General features: G+C 30.7%; 2 protein-coding genes across 2 annotated transcripts; one reads left to right on the top strand and one right to left on the bottom strand.

Annotated features, from left to right (window-relative positions):
* Positions 1–417: 417 nt before the first annotated feature.
* Positions 418–15,193, top strand: LOC113510631 (uncharacterized). The gene is made up of 3 exons (XM_026894100.3): positions 418–876; positions 2,115–2,133; positions 12,586–15,193. Exons 1-3 carry the CDS (start codon positions 715–717, stop codon positions 12,717–12,719), a joined length of 315 nt encoding a protein of 104 aa, XP_026749901.1. The 5' UTR covers positions 418–714; the 3' UTR covers positions 12,720–15,193.
* A 1,959-nt stretch (positions 15,194–17,152) lies between these two features.
* On the bottom strand, positions 17,153–22,862 carry LOC113510640 (G-patch domain and KOW motifs-containing protein). The gene is made up of 6 exons (XM_026894109.3): positions 22,310–22,862; positions 20,993–21,281; positions 20,059–20,147; positions 19,499–19,673; positions 18,084–18,216; positions 17,153–17,680 (listed from the first exon to the last, which is right to left on the bottom strand). Exons 1-6 carry the CDS (start codon positions 22,426–22,428, stop codon positions 17,187–17,189), a joined length of 1,299 nt encoding a protein of 432 aa, XP_026749910.2. The 5' UTR covers positions 22,429–22,862; the 3' UTR covers positions 17,153–17,186.
* Between the last annotated feature and the right edge of the window lie 501 nt (positions 22,863–23,363).

Below are 23,363 nucleotides of genomic sequence, written 5' to 3' on the forward strand. Positions count from 1 at the left end.
TAAATTAATTTTTAAGTAATAAAGAAATATTTAATTTAATTAATTAAAAATCGTTTAAATTGGATAGATGCACGTATTATTTATTTCTAGTTAAATTGTAATGTAAATAAAGCTTCTAAATATTACTGAATTAAATAAGAAGTAGTTAGGTACGTGTTATACAATAGTACATGAGTGTAGAGAATGCTTTTGTTGGTGGTGTTTTGAAAAGAAGGCGATGGATCAAATTGTATTCAAATTCGCAAGGCTCTTTGAAATGTGCAGATACTATAGATAAGTAACTGATTCAGACAATGTCTAGAGATCGTTCATAGATTATGATTGAGTCTAATCTTTGGAGTAAAGTCGCGTACTTACCGAGTACCGACGCCTATCGCCAGTCGGCGCATGACCGAGCGTCGAAAGCCGAGCGTCGCTGTACCGGGCACAGTACCTCCGCGCATTCTGTCGTCTCCACGCGCCTGTCGTTACATACCTACACTCACACAGGGCCTGCAACAATAATGACTGACATCACCCCCGAGACCTTGCGAGCACCCTTCAATTTTAAATAAAGGGAAACAAACCCTCTGTCCGAGTTATGGCCGATGGAAAAACATTAGCGTACACACATTTATAGTGATTTATTTAATTTTAGTTTTGTGAAACAAACGACTTTATTATTGTGACCGCTTTGCACCTGTACTTTTGGACACGGATTATTATTAACTCAAAATGATACAAGACAGCGATGCCTCAGCGTTGGCTGAACGAATAGCCGCATTCAAGAGTGATCCAGATAAACTGCGCGAGGCCACTGAGTTTGTAGACCAACTCATTCAGCAAGCAAAAAAAGAGGCAGAACTTAAACATAAAGAGAAAGACAGAAGTAAATTCGTAAGTATCAATGTATATTTTTCCAAGTAAGGAACAAATGGATTGATTGATAGGGCGGTAAGTGTTAAAAGTGCTGTATTACCGCTGTAGATTGCAAATATCGGCTTCTTCGACATAGTACGCTGTACCATCATTGAGTATATCTTTGACACACGATTAAAAATTAATCTGAATTGCATGCTCTTCATCATTATTTGAACTTCAAAATGATGAGTTACTATTTATCATTCATATAGGTACTATTCTTAATTTATGATCATTCATGCTCATTTTCAGTAGCTACAAAGAATCGATATATTAACATTTTATCTTTGTAATGGTGAGTCGTATCTTTACCTCAATCTCAATAAAAACCAGAGATAACAAAGTTTTGGTAGCTCATAAATTTGTTTGACTACTGAACAAGCTGTCGAGACGTATTTTGCCTTCATTTAATTTATTCATCATTTAGCAAACTTTTTTATCTATATTTTATTGATTATCTTCCTAAATATCTGTCTGTTTTGATACTATATTGATGTTAACGAGATAATAGAGACCAATCAAGTAACATTTATCTGATAAAAAACACATATTGTTTGATCGATAGTCATTTAGGTCAACAGTCTAGATTTCGCGACATTGGCAAAGTACCAACTATATCTAATCCTATTGATTTCGTTTTACAGTTCATTAGTTGTACAAGTTTAAAGTTCTAAACAATTTAATTAATTGATTTAAATTGTTCGGTTCAAACAGGGATATCAAAGAACCTTTGGGGTCGTGAAATTGCTTTGATAATCGTTATATTAACAGGAAATTGCTTTGTAGCCTATCCAATTTTATCTTCAATAAAATACATAGAATCTTTATTATGTGGCAGATTTCGTTTCTAATAAATTTCATTGTCTTTTCAATTATTTCTCTTGAAATAGGTATACAATTCATGTTTATAAGTATTTTCTCAAGTAGCGTGATGACTCTTGCATTGTATTCATATAACACACTATTATCAGCACGATTTTCTCTAATGGATTATTAATTATTTTATGTATTGTAGATTTAGAAATAATAGCATATTTATATATCTATGTAAATAAATATAAGTCAATCGTGTTTTCCGACAAACCATATCATAAACATGGCAAAATTTATTTTTGTGTGTTATAAATTGCCTGCTTAAAGCCAGTACTTGAATTTTAAATGTGTACGTAAAGGAATTTGAAGTGTTGTTAAATTGTTTATTTTGTTTGTTTCAGGAACAAGACCCAGCTGCGGGTAAGTAGAGTGCGATATAAAGTTATAATGAGTTTACAACTTTAGTTAAATCATCCTTTTCACCTGTTATTCCTTTGATATATCCCTAGTACAGTCTCGTAATGTAGGATGAATGTACCTACATGAAAGAGGTTTAATTTTGCAACTTTAAGTTTTAAAGGTTTGAATTAGGCAGATGGATGAAAAAAAAACTAAAGGTCTGTGGCCTACAAAGTTGAATTTCATAACCATTTACTATGAGATAGCTATGGAATAAATATATCGCGATAGTGTTGAAAAAAACAAAAGTTTATTAAACTTACCATCAGGTGGACTGTATGCTTGTTTGCCACTCAGCTATATAAAAAAAAAACTTGCCTCGATAAAATATAATCCTATATAAATATTAATAATAAATTTTATATAAATAATTCATATAGACTATATGAATTATTTATATAAAATTTACTAATTATATATAATTTATAATAATTATTTATATAATATTTTTTTAACTGATTTAAAAAAATGGAAAGGTTTTTTTAGCTGAAAGAATATATTTATGTTGTTACCTCAGATAATTTTATCAAATGTAAATAATTTAGTTTTTAAATAAAAAAAAAAAAACTGGTTATGACACGATTTAAGTCAGTTTTTTGTGTAACATATTTATTAATTATTTGATTTATAAATGTCGTATGAAATTATAGTTTAAACTTATAGTTCATCCAATTTATAGTTCTATTATCTATAGGCTCAGACCTACGCGCTTCGCGGCGGAAACCCCTCATCTCCGCTACAATTGTTTCCTCTTTGCATCATAATGTCTAATAATAAGTTTTCTAGTTCTGTGCATTTATATATATATATTTTTTTACTTAATTCATCTTAGATTCGATAAAAGCAGGCGTTGTGTTAGAAAATTGACTATTACGACCATCAATAAATTAATAATAATAATTTTACCTTTGAAACCTATTTAGGCATTGAAATGAAGACATATCTAGCAAAAGACAAATTGATATATTTATATTTCTTCAATTCAATAATGCACCGTCTACTTATTTTTCGGTTTGCCCGATGGTTATAGAGCACACCGTCTTGTGTTAGGTCCACCAAATATACATAGAACTTATTTTATTAACTGTGCATTAAAGTTTAAATAAAGAAGTGAATAATATTAGTAATAATACTTATAATTTACAAACTATTATAATCACTAACTAGAAGTGTCAGGAGTTATTATCAAACTCAACAAGTTACATATATATCGTCATAGTCGTAGAATACTGACGGATCTTTATATGTAATATTCGTCAGATCCGTCAGTATTCTATGACTATGACGATATATGTATTATTTGTCAGATCCGTCAGTATTCTACGACTATGACGATATATTGTAAACTACCTATCCACCGCCGTCGCACGAGTGTACTAATGAAAAAAATGAGATCAAATCTTTCAGTACAACTTTCATTTTTTTATATGGAGACGTTTTAATCTACATTTTGGACCTTTTCCGTATGTTTTTTCAAACATTTTATTTCATACAAACCATATCCTGACACTTACAACAAAAAGGATTATCCAAGGAGCTGTTACTGTTCTGAAGTGATGTGCTTACATACGAGTACATTCGGCAACCGACTTTTATAGGGGGGAAAGGGATTGTTAGTAATGCGGACTGCCAGTTCCATTGCTAGCAGTATACCTTGTCAGGTCGATCTCCACGTGGTCCTCCCTGGAAACCATCGTGTTCAATTCCAGGTGTATTCATCACGACGGGATAACTGACCTGCCTTTTCATTTTCACATGTCATCCCTCACTGGTGTCTGCCAGCGAATACTATTAGCGCAGGCGGGATTACCATTCCAATGTCATCTATTAACAAAAACGATTATTATTATATATTATATAGTTAATCAATACACATTATTATGTTTGTAGTTATTGTACTCGTTAAGTAGATACTTAACTATAAGTTAATATGAGAACAGATACCTACTATAAAGTGTCTCATAAAATCTTTCATATTTTTAGCGCAATAATGACTAAATGTTCATAAAACCATTCTTATCATGTTAACCGAGTTAAAAAAAGAAAGCTTTCAATTAGACCGTATTTTTCAACCGATTTCAAAATGAAAGGAAAGCTCTCAATTCGGTTGTATTTTTTTTGTTTGTTAGTTCATAACTCCGTCAGTTGTAAACTGATTTGGAGAATTCTTTTTTTATCTGTAGTTTAGTTTTTAAACCAAAATAAGTGATTTCGTCACAAAAGTCGGTATTTTTCGTGGAACACAATCTAATTATTCTGTTTATGTAAGTGTAGTGTAAGTAAGTTTACATGCAAAAGGATAAATAACCTAGTTTTAATTTTTATAGTACATGCATGTGTATCATGGATCAACGTCGTCACTGGTGAACCGATTATGATCATTATATTTTATTTAAAAGGTTTATTCCTAATTGAAGAGGTGTTTGAAAATTAGGGCATGTCAAAGTAATTTTATACTCGTCTCAAAAAGGTAGGTCGCTAGTATTTTTCAAAGCCATATAATTTCAACCACATGCAATTGCAAAATCTTAGGTACAATATTGGTATGTAATTTAAATAGAAAATTCTATTTCATGTGCTGCAATGGTTAGTTACCTATTCTAATTATAATCACCTGAACTAATATTATGAACAGAATAAAATTGATTTTTTGCTTCTAATCGTTTGTAAGCGTTAAATCGTTTAACTGAAAAATACTTAATCTTTGATTTTGAAACTTCTTTCATCAATATAAAGTTACGTTATTAACGATTAAAATGTGTTGTACATTATTAAAAAATAATAACCTATCATAAAGTTATCTTACTTTATACTCGTATACAGGGGTAGCTGTGGATATTTTGTTAAAAAAAAATATTACTGTGTCGCTAGACGTGAAGTTAATGCTTCGCTAAACGCAATGACAAGTTAAAAATAGCAGGCCATTATTGTCAACGGCAGGACATTTTATGACGTGCGATCATTACCTACTTTTATCTGAATACATAAGTACTCATTTTGTTACGTTTCAAGTAAAAAAGAATTCTATTATGAACTTTTAATTAGGTAATTTTAAAACGTATTTATTATTAAATGTATGTAGTAATAGATACGTACATACATTTCAAGTTTTGCTTATCGTTAAATTATGCACGTAATTGTTTTTTTTTTTTTTTTGTTTTAAAAATGTATGCAGGGTGAAATCGAATATATTACTATATTTTTAAGGGAGAGATGTAGAACTGAAAAAAATCTTTAATTTTTATCGATTTTCGATCCATGTTTCTTTAAACAAGGATCGAAAATCGATAAGAAACGAATTCTAATGATTTCGTATTCTCGTAGAAATTCTCGTAGAAAACTTTATGGAACGAACCCTTTGAAATCCAGGCCTATACTTACCGTTCCCATGGTAATATCAGAAAATTCCCCTTTTGTTCTTAACTTCTTATGTATGCTATAATCAAGTTACTTCTTTGTTTAATTTTGTACTTACAGATTTAGATTTTCCAAATTTATGGTTTAGGCTATGTGTAGTTTATCACTCGAAATAAATAGTGACTTTTAGGCAGAAAAATAAAGAATTTTTGAAATATTTTCTTTGGTATATTTTTCTCAGGATATGTTAAGGATGTAAGAATGATTAATACGTTTTTCCTCGGTAAACACGTATAACACCTCAATATATATATCTATAGTAAGTGCCTGTAAATATTAAGGATTTTGTGTCCTATGATAATCCCAGAAATTCGAGAGACCGACTTAATGAAGTTATGTACTTCAAAAAGATGGAGGTTTACGTGACATCTTTGTCAATTCTATTTTGATAAATTATTTCGCAGTCAATAGGATTAGGTATTTTACACTTGTTTTCGTTTACCATATTAGGTAATTATATTACGATTTAAATTGCTGTGTTTTAGGAGGCTAATGGTAGTAAATATGGTTAAAGATAATAATAGAATTACGTTTAATCAGGCATGTAGGTAATCCTGAAATGTGGTTCCCATTTTGTGAATTAAATTAAGAGAAATGTTACCTGCAAAAACTAATAGGAAAACTAAATGTTAGCTAGGTATGCGCCTATGTCATATGACCATGACATAATGACGTCATGTGACACATATATACCTCACTCACCCTCGGGAGAAAACCTCTATATAACTATATCTGAAATAAATAGGTACTCAAACAATCTTAACTAGTAACTTTAATTAGTGAGTGTGGACAAAATGAAGGTGGCGATTTCAAGCGCATAATCTTTCTCTACTTTTAAAATTTTATACAGAGTGAAAAGAACATCATTAATATTTTTTTAAAGTAATTTTTAACCGACTTCAAAAAGAAGGCGGATCTCAATTCGGTTGTATTTTTTATGTTTGTTACGTCATTCACTCCGTCAGTTGCAAACTGATTTGGAAAATTCCTTTTTATCTGAAAGGATATACTTACAGATTGGTCTTATCCTTTTAAGAGATTAAAGGGATGCCGTGTGGTCCCGGCATAGAATGGGCAACCTCTTTTGTTCCCGTGTATGTCGTAAGAGATAGCTAAGAGAACTGCTTGCCAAGCATGGCAACTACTGGCAAAACTCGCCTTATGGCAATGATCTATCATGCTAAAGGGAGGCTCATCTTTAGCAATGGACAGTTAACGGCTGGTATGATGATGATGATAATATCAAATAAACTTCTTGCCCTGTAAATATATTTTATTTTTAGCTTGTAGGTACATCTCCACAATTTTACTAATATACCTAGTAAATTGGACGTCGTTTGTACATAGAGGATATTTTAGAAAAAATGTTGTGAGGAGTTTTAATAGAAGCCACAATAATATTTCTTTTTTGAGCTTTTGTCTATCTGTCCATCTGTATGTTTGATCCGAAATCACAAAAAACTACTGCACCAAATTGAATGCGGTTTGCATAGTTGTATTCTTGAAAGCTTAACTTAAAAACTGGTGATGTTTTATCTTGATATGCTGTCTGTCTGAGTGGTGTAACTCGAAGTAGCGTGCAAAAAGCCAATATCTAATATTATTTTTGTATTTTAAGAAGTAGTATTCCTCAAAATATTTTAGCTTTCTCAATTACTAATATTTAGATGTTAGTAATTTAGAATTTTTCTCCACAAAAAGAATTCAATCGTATCTAAAATAATTACAAAATTATCGACAAACTGTTCAAAAGTCGTTTTGAAAATTAATTAAGTAATATCATAATTACACCACGAGTAGGTATCACTGAGTATAAATATTGGGAGTCCATAGTAGTTCTGCGTGGCTCCCAACATGTATCAACATCTTTTTACTTATGTAGTATATTTTCATAACAAAAACATGTAATGTGGAATTCTTACGGCGCAACTTTTTTCATTCGTCCATCTGCGTAATTATTCAAGTTATTGATTTAAAACTGATTGTTGACCTAACCCAATTACTAGTTATTATTCTTAATTTAAAGGCATTTATTTTAAAATTAAAAACAATATGTACCTATATAAAAAATAAATGGTTGTAAAATATTGTCAGTACGTCAAAAATTTTAAAGTAAAATATTACTATAACCGTAAACAGTAGGTACCTAATTTTCCTGCTGTGCAGCTTGTTTATCGTTTTCATTAACCTATCTACCTACAATAGATGGTATAAAATAGCTTGTTAATAAAACATGAATGACAAAATACATTGTTTACTTTGGAACTAATCTTTGATAGTGCCTAACCTGTTTCAACAATGTAAGTATACATATACTTACTGATAACTTTGGAGTATATATCTCTAGGTATGAAGATTAAACAAAATAAAGAAATGACACTATTGTTGTGACAATTATTTTCAGCGGAACATCGCATTGTGTGATCTCGCGTTCGATTCTCAATCGTGGTCTATTTAAAAACGAGATTGTGTTCTAAAAAACGATTTTTCAATTAAAATCGTTTTTTTTTATGATGAAACCGGTTATTTAGATCTAAATCTAATCTCTATGGCAGCAATCTGTAAGTATATCCTTTTAGAAAAAAAAAGAATTTTCCAAATCGGTTCAGAATTCACAAAGTTATGAAGTAACAAACATAAAAACTTTTAGAAGTCGATTAAAAATATATAGTGCATCACAAATCGTTATCGTATGGTTTATTTATTACTGGTAGTGACAAATACGCTTGTAAATCTGATACCTGTGTTGTAACAATGTTCTAATATACATTCATTAAAAATTGCCCAACTATTTTTATTTCTGTTATTCAGTGAATTTCTAGCATAAATCATACCTGAACTTACTTACACGGTCCGTTGTCGTATAATATGGTATCAAAATAATTTATAATTAATAGTTAGTTATTACTTGTATTACTGTATAAAATATGCCATTTTCAGTGATTTATTTACATACACTTTAAAATACATTACCCTAATTTCTTCAGCAGTCGGATAAAAAAGATCACTTCGAATTGGCAACTGCTCAACCTTTTACAGATTCAATTGTATTCAGTAGGTATGAATGACAAGTATAGGGGACACCTTCAGTTGCTCGTAAAATTCCACTACATATTCAAGGATCGCATATGTTCGAGATTTACTGAATTTGTCGGTAATACAGTGGCTGGTATTTCCGACCTTTGTATGTCGACATCCTTATTGTTTATTCTAGTAAATTCAAAGATAATACCCACGAGATACATATTTGTACTATATCGTTTTTATTCTATTCATGCTCTTGGATAGATCCATAATACTATCTGTGTTTTACATAAACTTAGTATAACATATTCTCACATGTGTTTTATTATTGAAGCATTTATATAGATAGTTTATGGTAAAGGGGAAGGATAACATATTTATCTTCAAACCGGGTCTCTTTGACCTAATGTAAGGCGAACCTAGTAATTCAAAGACATCTATTCTTACAAACATTTCTTGCTCTATACATAATATATAAAGAATATACTACATTTATGTTTCCAAAGCTAATGTAAGTTACCTACTTCTGAAAATGAAACCACTTATTTTTTTCTCTCTTCCGATCCTAGTTATATATCTCATGGGAATAAAATAGATTTCATTGCCACTTTGCTCTGTCGTCGATCGTCATTAGAAACCTTACACTCAACAATCAGTACCAGATACCATTATCATCATACCAGAATATCAATTGTCATTGATATTCTGGTATTTAAAACTACTAGGTTCTTTACTTTATATACATAAGTCATTGTGTCTAAATAGAACAAATTTAACTTAAATAATTTTCATAATAATTAAAGATTGTGTCCTACAGAAAAAAAAAACCAGTTCCAATCGTAACAAAACCATTTATTTTGATTTAAAAACTATTGAACCGATTTCATAAAATTTCTATGAGATCATTCTGTAAGCATACTTTTCTTTCAGATAAAAAATATTTTTCTAAATCGGTTTAGAACTGACAAGTTACGAGGTAACAAACAAAAAAATACAACCGAATTGAGTATTTTGTTCTTTTTGAAGTCGGTTGAAAATGAATTATTTTGATAAGGTAATAAGAAAAGTGAGGAAAAGTACGTAGGCAGGAATTATTAATTACAAACATGATCTTTATATCTATATTTTAGATAGCGATCTACTGTAATTTATACAGTTATCTGTTTTACTATCCTAGTATCACATTTGCATACCTACTTTGCTTATATGATAACAGTCTTTGTTCTCGGATAAGATGCCGTTTGACTTCTGAATAGTATAGGATACGTAAACAAAATGTCCTTGATGTCGTCTCTCATATTTTTATATATATAATATGAACAATCAATACCAGCTCAGCGGTATTACATCATGCTAATAAAAGAAAAAGAAGACTCGATCATATGAATAAATATGAAATTTGAGGTAAAAATAGGCACTATCAAGGTTAACAATTATGTATTTTGAGGCCTTTTATTTTATCTAGCGTCACTTCATTTCTCTTACAAGGTATAAGCGGAGAAAAAACATAAGTAATTAATAGCATTGCTAGTTAATTCATCATCATCATCAGATCAGCCTTTAACTAACCACTGTTGAAGATTAGCCTCCCTCTTGCGGATTTTGCTAGTAGATGCCACGCTTAGCAGGCAGATTGGCAACCGCAGATAGGCTTTAGAAATGTTTTAAGAGGGACGCTACTGCCTACCACTTGCCCTCCCCTAGTCGCCTCTTACCACACTCACAGGATAGGAAGAGGTGACCTATTCTATGCCGGAATGACACTCCTAGTTAATTGATAGCTATTTGTTTTTGATAGCAAATAAGATATTCAATTTAGGAGTGTTAGATCAATAAGATGACTCTGCGACTTAAAGAAAGGGATATAACAAAGGGACCCATTTAGGGTTATGTAAGTGCTATTATCAAAGTTACAGGCAAACACGCTAACCCACATTTAAGCTTTGTGGTAAAACGTAGAACTATCATAACGTTTCTACCAAACTAGACTATGAGCATATTTATTGAATGTAGGTCACCGTTATATATTTACAACATCAGATAGAGATACATATAGCATTTTTACCTAGTTTTGTGGCTCGTGAATTTTGGTTATTTATATTGTATAATTAATTTTGTGTATGTACTCGTATATCAAATTAAATAGATTCTTCTCTTCTATAAATATCATTATTCAGGTATCAATAATAGTTTTTTTTACGGGTGAAATTGGAATGGTTTGCCCTGCCTGCGCTAACGGGATATGCTGGCGGAGCATCAGTGAAGGATGATAGATGAGAACGAAAACAGGCCAGTTAGCCCATCATGATGAATTCATCAGGAATTAACCATGATAGTTTCCAGGGGGAACCGCGAGGAGGTCGACCTGGTTGGGTATATTGCTAGCAATGGGATTCTCAGTCTCCATTACTAACAATCCCTTTCCCCCCATAATGGAAATATTAGGTAGGAAATTAACCATATTATTATAATAATTAAAAATTATGTCCCACAAAAAAAAACACCGGCTTCGATTCAGGCAAAGCCAGTCTTTTATTTTAAATATAAATTTAACAGACTTTGAGAAGTTTTTTATGACACCAATTTAAAAAAAATAATAAGGTTAAAAAATAATAAAAATTACAAATATACAGTTATGAGGTAAGAAACATAAAAAAACAACTGAATTGAGAACCTTCTTTTTTGTAAGTTAGTTGAAAATAGTATAGACTTTATCAAAAAGAACTTTTCCTAATATAGTTTGTCGCGCTAGCCGAGGACTGCTTCAACCTCTGGCCAGGATTTGTACACAATGCAGATACTAAATGATTTACAATCGATATTATACAAGCATGGCACTTTGATATTATAATAATAATATATTTTTAATACTTGTTAATTTCATCTCTAATTATTGTATTTTTTTTTATACAACTTAGAATGGCACACAAGTTGACGGCCTACCTGATGGAAAGTGGTAACCGTCGCCTATAGACATGAGCAGTACCATGGACATAACAGAGTATACTGTTTCGCCCATGATACTAATAATAAGTATTCACCACTCTGGTTATATTATTATGTTCCCAAAACTAATAACATTTATAATATTTGTAGTCTATTATTAACTGTTATATATGCCACAACGTAATATTCATTGCAATCGCAGCTAAACAAGGAATGGTTGGATTAAGTTCATGCGTTACTTGTAATAATTTATATTAGGTCACAGGGAGGAACAATGGTAGGTTTTACGAGCGGCGATGTGCACGTGCACACCCCTTTGAAAACGTAAAGATCGTAAAGAAAAATTTCACCTACATTTCATATTTGTCCCATTCGAGTTTCTGCCGTAAAACAGCTGTGTTTGTATGGATATATGTCGGTTTGAAGGGTTGGATGTGGTAATGAAATTAAAAGTATCATAGGCATATTATGATACCATTATCATCAGGAATTGCAACAAACTGGAGGTACCTGACCATCATAGTGTATTTTGTGATATTCAAGGTGCAGTTCATGTTTACAGGCGACGTTATAATCTACTACTTTCCGTTAGATGGACCGTTAGTTTATTATTCATTCTAAGTTGTATAAAACAATAATATTTTAATCAAATGCTGATTCACTCTATTAATTCTGAATAAACATAAACAGGTTTTGAGATTATACATTTATCCATTCAATTATAATAAACAGATAACGTCAGCATAGATCCTCAAATATGTGTGTATAGACTGCAAAGAAATATGGTAGGGGTTGTTAGAATAGGGATTAGGTTAACGGTGTCATTGTTAGCAAAATATATATACTACAAGTTCGACCTTTACGCGGTCTCCCCTGGAAACTATTGCGCTTAATTTCTGGTAATTTCTCATAATAGGCCAATTGAGATATGACTTCATTCTCACCTAATATCCATGACTGGTACTCTGGTTGCGTTCCTATTCCGTTTCAATTCATATAATAGAAATGTCTTGCCATTAATTTCAGGTAACATGAAGCGGCGGCTAGGCCGAGCGAGGGGCTTCGTTCTCCGCATGTTTGACGCACTGTGCAACTGTACGCAGACAGCGGCCGCCGCCGCCCGCACCACTGCCCGGAACAACCCATTCACTAAGCGCTAACCCGGTCACGCTCGATAATACCGGTCGAGAATATGAAGCTACTAAGCTCGAGTCCTAATGTCAACAAGTGAATGTGACAAAGTCACAAAAAATCCGATTGTTAAATACTTTTGACAGGTCACGGCCGCTATTTCTTATTTTATTCTGTCGTCATCTAACTTATGCCATTCCCAAAATTAAAATGAGTATAAGGTGAGCCGTTTATTAAAATTCATCAAGGCGTTTAGGTTTTACATTGAGGTAAATATCAGGAGATACCTACATATATTATAACACACATCTGAAAGATATTACTCTCATTTCTTCTGCAGTCGGTTAAAAATAATAGACAATAGTTACAATTTTTCCTGCTAATCATTGTACGGGTTTTAACAATCGGAAACCCAGCAATGATAGGTATTAATGAAACTGAACGTTCCCCAAAAACCATAGTTTTCACCTTGAATCTTTCTTACTAAATAAATCAGAACACGCGGCTTGCACCTGCCTATGAAGGTTTCGAAAATAATTTTCAAACCTTACAGCTGTATTGATATTTATGTTGATAAATTAGTAAGTTGAGTTTGGCGCTGTAGCGGTTTAATACACCGCCTTACCTTCTGACGTTTGAAGGTTTGGTCCCTGCACAATAAGATTTGTATTTTTATGTACGTTTTTTTATATTGGTTTAAGTATTTTTTATGTATAAATAATTTTGTGTATTTACAAAAAGTATTTAAGTATGCCCATCACTTGTCCAATACCCATAGCGCTGTGTAATGTCGTTTAGTGGTATTTATTTACTCTGATATGTATAACATTACGCTTTTAAAACTTTGATAGATGCTTAAGTTGAATTACCTACAAGTATTTCTATTTTGCACCCTATGTTCTTTGGGTAAGTTGTTCAGTTTCCCTACATGTTCTACATGGATTACTAAAATTTCAAATATGACTGTATGATACAGGAAATTCTATACAATTGTCATTTATAATAAATACTATTGTATATTGAAGTAAAACATTAATATCTCAATGAGAGAAGAAATAAAAAATATGTAATAATTATATTTAATGTTAATCATATGTATTATAGTACGTTTGAGTGCGCAGTAGTGCACCACCAAGTTCCAAAAATTAATGTTGTAATCCGACTAAACCCTTATAAAAACCTTGGTGTCTTCCTAAATTTAGTCTCCAGAAAACGGTGTAACATGGTGTTATGTGATCGGTGTGATGACGCTTATAGTATGTAAGACTATGTATTTAGCAATATTTAGCAGAAGATACTATTTGGATACTCCCATCGTTTATACACTGTCCAATTTTATGCCTTTTCGACTAAATATTTACTCGTGTATAAAAAATTACCTATTTGCCCATTTTCTATATTTACGTTTTTTCTACACTCTTCTATGATATTGTAAAATTTATTTCTTGATAAAGTGTACGCTATAAGATTTATGTGTTTTCACATATCTATTATATAGTATTTAAAATATAATATAATTCATTAATACATTTTGTGAGTAGGTACCCCATATATTGTATTAATTTGTATAAAAAAATTGTCCCAAGCACAAATGTCAGGAAAAACGAATCGAGCTCAAATATTATGTAAAATTTATTTTGAGTGTTTTGTTTTAGTTTAGAAAATGCAAAACATTTTATGGACATATAGGAATGTATAAGAAGTAGAATAATAATAATAATTTACTTTAAACAATGTAAATGTTAATGGATCTTAAAGACAAGTGTGTCGACTCGATTAAGTATGTGAAGAGAGAAAAATATCTACTTACTAGTAAAAAATTACAAAAAAGAGCTTTGATAGTTGTGAACAAAATGTGTGTACGTAATTAACGTGAGGATTGATGAGATATTTGGTGAATATTTTATATTTTGTTTGAATACTTTAATAAAATTAGGATACGAAAATCTGTCTCAGTGTTATATTAATGAGCGTGGAAAACGTATTTCTACCATAATCCTAATAAAATACAATATTCCAACGATATGTTTATTAATACTAATATCATTTCAAAATAGAACCTTTCGATACTAGCTCACTATCAAACTTGACTTCATCGGATTCATAAAAAATTGCTCTAAAAGTATAGAATTAGAACATGGCCCTCAAGTTTTGTCACTTGTTTCTATTTAAACAGTGATGGTTACCATCCCACCCATCGAATTACTTGCCATTACTTGTAGTATATAAAAGAGTATATAATTATGTTACTTATATAATGATAACACCGCAGAATCCGATGACGTCACTAGTAATAACCTAAGTACAGAAATAACACATAATTAGTGGTTTCATTGTTCAAGTAAACAACTACTTAACTACCATTTCCAAGCTCATTAAGTGGACGATTAAAATAAACGACTTAAATAAATGTTATATGTGATATCCTGCCTATAACCTTCACTTCCGGTGCGATTCTAATCTCATCTATTCCTATAAATAAAGTCATTTTGTAAATAAAGAAGTAATGTTATTTACCTCATTATTAATTTATAAACTAATTCATTATTTATATAAATTATTTTAGGGATAGATTAGGTTATATTAGTATATAAAACCTAACCTATCCCATGAGCTACCTGAAATCGACGTTTGTTCGCTTCCCCAATCGATTACTTTTCCCTTAGATACTTCAGATATTCTGCTGTCCGTACCAAATAGGGAAAACATGAAACTTAGCTATTACAGTATTTAATTAATCTATCTAGAAGCGAAGATAACAGTCGCTGAATGTTATCTCAAAAACTGCTTGACCTACGATGCTGAAATTTGGTAAGAATAACCTGTTTTTTATACTTGGCATATTTAGGAAATAATTTGCGTACTAGCACGTATCATACATATCTGCTTGGAACATCAAAATATCTAAATCATAACAACATTCATTAGGCCAGGGATGCATTTTCAAAAATCTATTACTTTTAAAAATTGCGAGTCACGACTGTCGTTTACATTAATCTTCGAAACTGCTGAACCGATATTAATGGAATTCTGTATATATACATTATTTAATAATAATACATACATCTGTATATTTTTAATAATATATACAGATAAGAATACATGAGATACAAGATTGTTGGATCAGCTAGAATTATACAATCTTGTTTAAGAATCATCTTTAATATTTAGGTACATTGAAATATACTTGAAGTATCTAATAAATTGAAGATTGTCTTACAATAAAAAAAAAACTTTAATCGTGACAAAACCAGTTATTTTGATCCAAAAACTAAACTGATTTTGATAAAATTTCTTCAGATAAAAATAAAAATTTCAAATCGGTTTAGAACTGACGAAGTTATGAGGTTTAATAACAAAAACACAAAAAAAAAAAAAATAAGCGAATTGAGAACTTCTTTTTGAAGCCGGTTAAAAAGATTTTAATAAGTATGTTACTTGTACCTATCTATATACATTTATATTATTTTATTATTTTAATAGAATTATCTAAAACAATAATTTACTTTTACGATGTTATCTATTTGCGTGAGTTGCACTTATAACGGACAAAGTAAAAAAAAAGCAGGCCTAGATGGTATAGTCATATCATGAGAAGGGATTATAACTTCTCGGCAAAAAATATCCCAGCAACGTGCCGGGGAAAAGGAAGATCTCCTGCTTCATGGTGGTCCAGTATCGAGGAGATAAAGGCACGGAACCTAGCTTCTGTGACAACCCAGGACAAATGATTCAGGCGACGCTGTACAAGACCTGACCCCAAATAATGGTTGAAAGATGCCATCTATTTATGACAGTAATGTTTTTTTTTCCAGAAATGAATAAAACTGTTGACGAAGTGTAGTACAGTAGAAACATATTTGGTTTCTACAATTAAACACAGATGGCGTTAATTTATATAATTACGAGTATACTCTCTCAATCTGTTATTAGTGGCTTTCGATGTCTAAATCAACGTGAAAGTTTATAAAGATGTTTGGATGATTATTATCACTACACGTCTGAAAAGGTTTAAATGAAATTTGGAAGACGGTAGGTTATATTGTAACTTAACATACGATTCTTTTTATACTGATTCACATAGATAAATTTGCAGGAACTAGTCAATTAAATATCATCATATCAGACCTTAAGTGTCCCCTACTGCACATCCTCGCCCATAGGGGTTTTGGCTATAATTAATATATATAATAAGTTAATAAATGAATACATATATAGAATCACTGAGTACATGCCAGTCTGTTCTACGAGTAGTCTAGCTGTATAGTAAAAAAAAAAAATAGATGGTGTTATTTGCATAAGTACTTTGTCCTGGAGATAAGTTGTTTATAGTTTACTCAAATATATAAGTGACGTCAATAGCATGCCAGCTTGCAAGGCACTGACAATTTAAAACAGTTTTCTAGATCACTTTTTTGGATTTGATGAACAACAATAATATTAATGGCAGAAATAAAATTAATTATTATTTATGATAATGATTTATTTTCTTGTACTTACTTCCTATATTTTTTATAATTTGGTGAGCGATCTCTGTCCCTCTTCTTTTTTTTACCCTTACGTTTCTTATCAATATCTCGTTTTCCCTCTGGAGTCTTTTTTCTTTTATCTCTTACAGGAGAAGAATCTGAATCAGTGCTCTTGCGACGATTTTTGCTTTTATGTCTCCGTCGTTTTTCCGAATCGGACAGAGAGTTCAAAGAATCGCTACTGCTGTATTTTTTCTCTTTCTTTTTACGGCGTCTATACCTCTCTTCACTATCTGATGAGTCTCTCCTATGCCTATCTCTGCTTCGGCCATTTGAAGAATTTTCGTAGTCCCTCGTTCTGTAATCTTCTTTATTCTTACTCTCTCTTTTGTCGTACTCTTTATTTAAATCGTTAGATTTCTTGCTTGATGACGCTTCTTTCTCGTTTGCTCTAGACGAATCGTGTTTGGAAGACTTATCAAGTTTCTCATTTTTCTTGTATTCCTCAAATGAATCAGCATCTAAAAATATTAAAGGTCATGACATTGATATTAAAGAGTGATAATATATTTTGAATTTATGTCCAAGTGTTGTACCTTGTGTTACAACCCTCTGCGTGAGGAGTACACATACAAATAAGACCGGATATCATTCGACAGATCCTCGATTGTATCTGTGGACAGAAACCAATCAATTTTACTTTTTAAGATATATTATTTAAGGTTTCGATATTAGCAAGTTGCAATACTTGGACAGTATTCAAATAATTATTACTTGTAAATATTGCAAATGTAATTAGGATTTTTTTTTAAAAAAGGAGATTTTGTAAATTTGTACATAGATGTGAATAAAGACTACAGTTTCTAATATTAAAGGTGTTCATAAATTGTAAGACAGAAGTGTGGCAAATAAATCAGAACTTACTTATCACTTTAGACTCCTTATCAAATTCGGATTTAGTAACGGGTTGAACCATAAATTCACTCAAACTGACAGTCTCTTTTTTTATTGTTATGTCGATCATAACGCGACCATTGTCCTCGTCTAAACTTACCACCTGAAATTATAAATGTTCAAAATCAATCGATATGAAAATGATTATAATTCTAAAAATGTATCATATTTTCTATTTTATTTTTATTACACAGGGAACAAGCGAGCATTCGGCTCACCTGGTGGTAAGTGACTGCCGCCGCTCATGATAACCCACAACACTAGAGGCATTGCAGGTGTGCTGCCGGTCTTTTAAAAAGGGATATGCTCTTTTCTTGAAGGTTATGATATTGTATAGGTTCACAAATAGTGCTGCTGAAAGTTGATTTCAGAGAATGGTTGTACGTGTAAGACAGTGTCTTGAAAAACGTACGGTGGAAGATCACCACTCATCCAGATGGTTAGGATGGAAATTTAGTTTGTTGTATAACAGTAGTGGAAATCAGCAGCAGGTATCAATTCAAACAATTACTCAGAGTACTCTTACGTGCACAGAGATGCAACATCTCTACGCAGTTTCAGGGGGTCAAGATGGACAGTAAGGCGCTGATCATTAATAATTTGAGCCGCCCGACTTTGAATGCGGTAAAGCTAAATATGGTAGTAACATTACCAAATTAAAGGACCAACTTGAATATAGTTAAAATGAAATGACAACAATTATTTATACAAAGTTTTAGGATTCTAGGATGTTATATTGGCAAATTTTGTCTGAAAGTGTAATAGTTTATCTGTGAAATTCTAACACACAAAATTGTTTTTGCTTTTTTCAAATAAGAAGCGCTATGGCCATAGTCACAAATTTAGAAGCTTAAGAAAATAATACTTTTTAAATATGTACCTAAACTTTTAAATTTGGGGTTCCAAAATATTCTTAATACATAATAACATTTCATATCTCTGTGAAAAACATATGGAAATGACATTTAAAAAAATATGAAAAAAATAGAGCATACATTTCCATATTTTTAAAACCATATCATAGTCCTTTGTATTAGCGAAGGCGACCTATAAACTCTTGACACAAGAGGGTGCTATTACCTCACATCACCCTTACATTAGTAGTTAATAAATTATAAAAGGGTTGACAGATGACTAATACAAAATTCTACAAACAAGTTGGTTTCTGTATAAGAACTGGAATATTCGGTGTATTCAGCAACAATAATACATGATAGGTGCCAGAATTTATTGTATTATGCCCATGGTATAGTAAATTTCTTCATGGTCTTTATCCTAAATGAATATGAGAACTTTGCACCAAGCGGCAGATTCCCAATTCTTATGGAATATAATTAAAAAAAAAACAAAATCTTTCTTTTTAATTATAAAAGTTTAGTACATACTTTTCCATAATAACCACTATTTTTTCCAGTGGTAATTTTCACATAAGAATTCTTGACAATAGACAATTCTTCCTCTTTGTCTTTGGATGATTTTTTCTTTTGACTGTCAGCTATTACTTTATCAGCTCCTAAACCTAGGCCTTTTGGTCGTAGTTGAGGTTGCTTGTATTTAGATCTGAGAAAAATAAATTTCATAACGATTACTTCATTTCCAAAAAAAAAATCAAATTTTATCATGTGCTTAAACCAACAAATAAAACATAACTTTAAGCTTAATGTGTAATAACACATTAGCTTTCAGAGCCTTAAGTGTTTCTGTTCATATACTTAATATTGATTTTATAAAAAATAATTCAGATTGATAATGTACAAGTCAGACTATTGGATATATAATAATCATCATTATTAAACAACTGGTTTAAAAATAAAAAAAAATATAGTTAAATATACTCCTAAAATAGTCACAGTATAACTGTTTAATGTTTTTATTACTAATAAATTAACATTGAATTAAATTATATTAAAAAAAAATTAATTAGTTTTAAGAAATATATACTTACTGGTCTTTATTTGGTTTCCATCCCATTCCACGAAGCATTGCCATTCCAAATTCTGCAATGGGCACACTTTCATAGTCATCCAATGTTGACTGAAAAGAAATTATTTTTATTTAATTTCATTTATTTACATTTTGTAGATGTGTAGTATGTGTAATCTAAATGTATTGATAAATTAATGAAGCAATATAATTATATATTTTTTTTTATAAATATATGATGTAGTCTCCACTGATTCTCAATTGTAGGAGTTTTAAAGATTAAACATAGATGTATAAAAGAACTAGTTTTTAGGACCAGGATAAAAAATAGCCTATATTCTACTTTATCCTATATAGTATATGTATAACAAATTTCATATTAATCAATGTTAAGCCCTTATAGCACAAATAAGGTTACAAACATACAAACTCACTTTTAGTCAGGAATTATTATTAGTGGGCAAAAATTTAAAGTTCCAAGAAGCAAATGAATTATCATAATTGTAACATAAGTATATTATATTATCTGTGTATCTGTGACGTTATATTACCTTTTATTTTAGAAATGGTTAATTTTTGCAGAATAATTAGTGTTTTGGTTTTTTGAGAAACAAAATAATAAAAAAGCTCTGAGCATTCTATGTTACTGGGAAATTTACTTATTTCTGATTTGTTAATAAAAAAGATTTCCTTATGCATTTCTTTTTTTTTATATATTTTTGTCATTATATACATATAATACAAACTGGCAATACAAACAGATAATTTTAAGTTCACAATAGCAACTGAACATGAGGTGTAAGTGTCAGCAATAAAAATCAGGTATGTAGATAAATAACCTCTAATTAAGTCCTGATTGTGAACTTAAAATATGTTAAAACAATAAAGAAGTTTAAAATTATATAGATAATTTATCTATTTATTTATATTATTTATATAATAATTATTAAACTTACTTCTTTTTCACCATCCATAATAGGTATTGCAGGTAAAGGCACCGTTAATATAGGTCCATCTACCTTAGTCTCTTTTTTAGCATCTTCTAGAAGTTCTCTAACAGCCATTTGATCTAGTGTCTCATTTTCTGGTATTTCCTTTGCTAGACTCTTGGGTTTATTGTCTTTTTCTGGTTCATCAATTGCACTCTCCATTTCTTCTGCTATTTTCTTTAATTTCTCAGCTGTAATTAAAGTGTTTGGCTTCATGGGTATCACTAATGGGGCTTTTTCTTCAATCACCTCTCCCCTGAAAACATATTTTATTTATTTATTATACAAAATTATTACTAGGTCATTATGAGCATTGCACTCCTAATTAATAGGACTGTTAAAATGGAAACCTAAACCACTTAAGTAAACATTAAATATTAAAATATATATATTATATTTTATGATACTTAGATCAGTTTGAGTTTTTTTTTAATGTATTATAATGGAATGGTAACCACACCCGCGCTATCACTATACACCGGCAGGGCACCAGTAAAGGATGAAGTAGGTTGTTCACAATGGCTTCCAGGGGGATCCATGTGGAGGTCAACCTAATAAGTCATATTGCTAGTAATGGGACTGTCAAACTCCATTGCTAACAATTCCTTTCCCCCCAGATCAGTTTGAATTACAATCTTACTCAAGCAACAAATAGTACTAATATTAAACATTTGAAAGTTATCATTTACAAGCTTCTATTAATATTATATATTGTTAGCAGTATCTCACTACTTAGTTACCCCCCCACTTGTTACTGGAACTATATAGCCTAAGAGAGACTGAGTACAAACCCGTTTAGTCATCAGGTATGCATTCAAATACTACTCTGTTACCTTGTTTGATTTCATAAATTGATAAATGGTAAATTGTTGATTGTATGTTACATTAAGGTTATTATCTATCTTTGTTCATGTAAATTATGTGATTACTTTGTACTTGTGCCTACCTTTTAAACTAAATTATAAATAATTTTCTAAAAATATATATAAATACATATCTGTTACGCCTGTCTCCCATAAAGTAGGCAGAAACAATGGAAAGTCAAATGGTTCGATTCAAACAAACCTCTTTCGCTTCTTCTACATTCATTAATCTTTTCACTAGTTACAGGTACTTTTATTTTGGTTCTTCTTAAGCATGTCACCTAGTTTTTATTATACAAAAAAAAATATTGAATTATTTGGAACTGAAAATTTCAAAACTGCCTTGGATAAAAAGTAGCCTATGTCTAGAATTATTACTCATACATTATAAATTAAAATAAAAAATATCATAAATACATACCCAACGACTTTTATCGCCTTTTCTTCTACACATTCTATGAATTCTTTTTTTTCTTCCACATGAGGCTTTTCTGCTTTCTTGGTTTTCATGAAACCAAATGATATTTTTTTGGTTTCCATTGCCACCACTTTATTGTTTACAAACTCCAATCTAAAGATATTATGACATGCTGTATACACGTTATTAATCCTTCAGGAATTTTATGAATTTGACGATATATGCTTTTTATGTTTGTGACCCAGTAATTCACAAAGGCATAACACAATATTGTTGATTCGACATATCTCCTGAGTCTATATTGATCACAACTTAATATTTTTTTTTGGAATGATAATCACAATTAGCGGCAAATCAGCGGGTTATTTATTAGGGACACTAAGACTAATTTCTTGAGCACTTATTTACAATATCAAAAATAGTCAGTTATATATTTACAATTTTGTAAACTGTAAATAATTTGGTTAAACAAAAAGATGTATGAGAAGAAGTATTTAAAATGACTTTTTAATGAAAGACGCACTTGAGAGAGTAGTTTAACGTTGAATTGACAACTAAGATATCGCTTAGAAGAAAAAAATTTGTATCAAATCTATGCAAGCAGTTTATCGAGTTAGTAAATTTTACACTATTAATTGACTAAATATTTTATATTTTCTATTCATTTCCATATTTTGGAATATATTATAAATAGTTTTACAATAATATGAAGATTTATTTGTTTTGTTGTATGTTACATTAAGGTTAAAGAGATATAAATTGTGGGAATGAACTTAACATAAAAACTTAGTAGAATTATAACTTAGATGAAATTATTTATAAAGTACAGACAACAGGTGTATGTGTATGCAGGTGCAAGAGAAAGTGAATAGAATAGAAAAGTGTATGTGTATTTATATGAGTACTTGAGTGACAACTGTTCTGTAGAGTTGAATGAGTGGAGTAGTGATACACATTAGTGTTGTAATTACAACAATTAAAAAAATCTATGCAACTAACTAAAAGTATATACTTCTAGTTGCATAGATTGTTTTGTATATCAATGCAAGGGCAATGT

Source organism: Galleria mellonella, unplaced genomic scaffold, assembly GCF_026898425.1.
Source record: "Galleria mellonella isolate WM207_F2 unplaced genomic scaffold, CSIRO_AGI_GalMel_v1 utg32, whole genome shotgun sequence".
NCBI classification, from domain to species: Eukaryota; Metazoa; Arthropoda; class Insecta; order Lepidoptera; family Pyralidae; genus Galleria; species Galleria mellonella.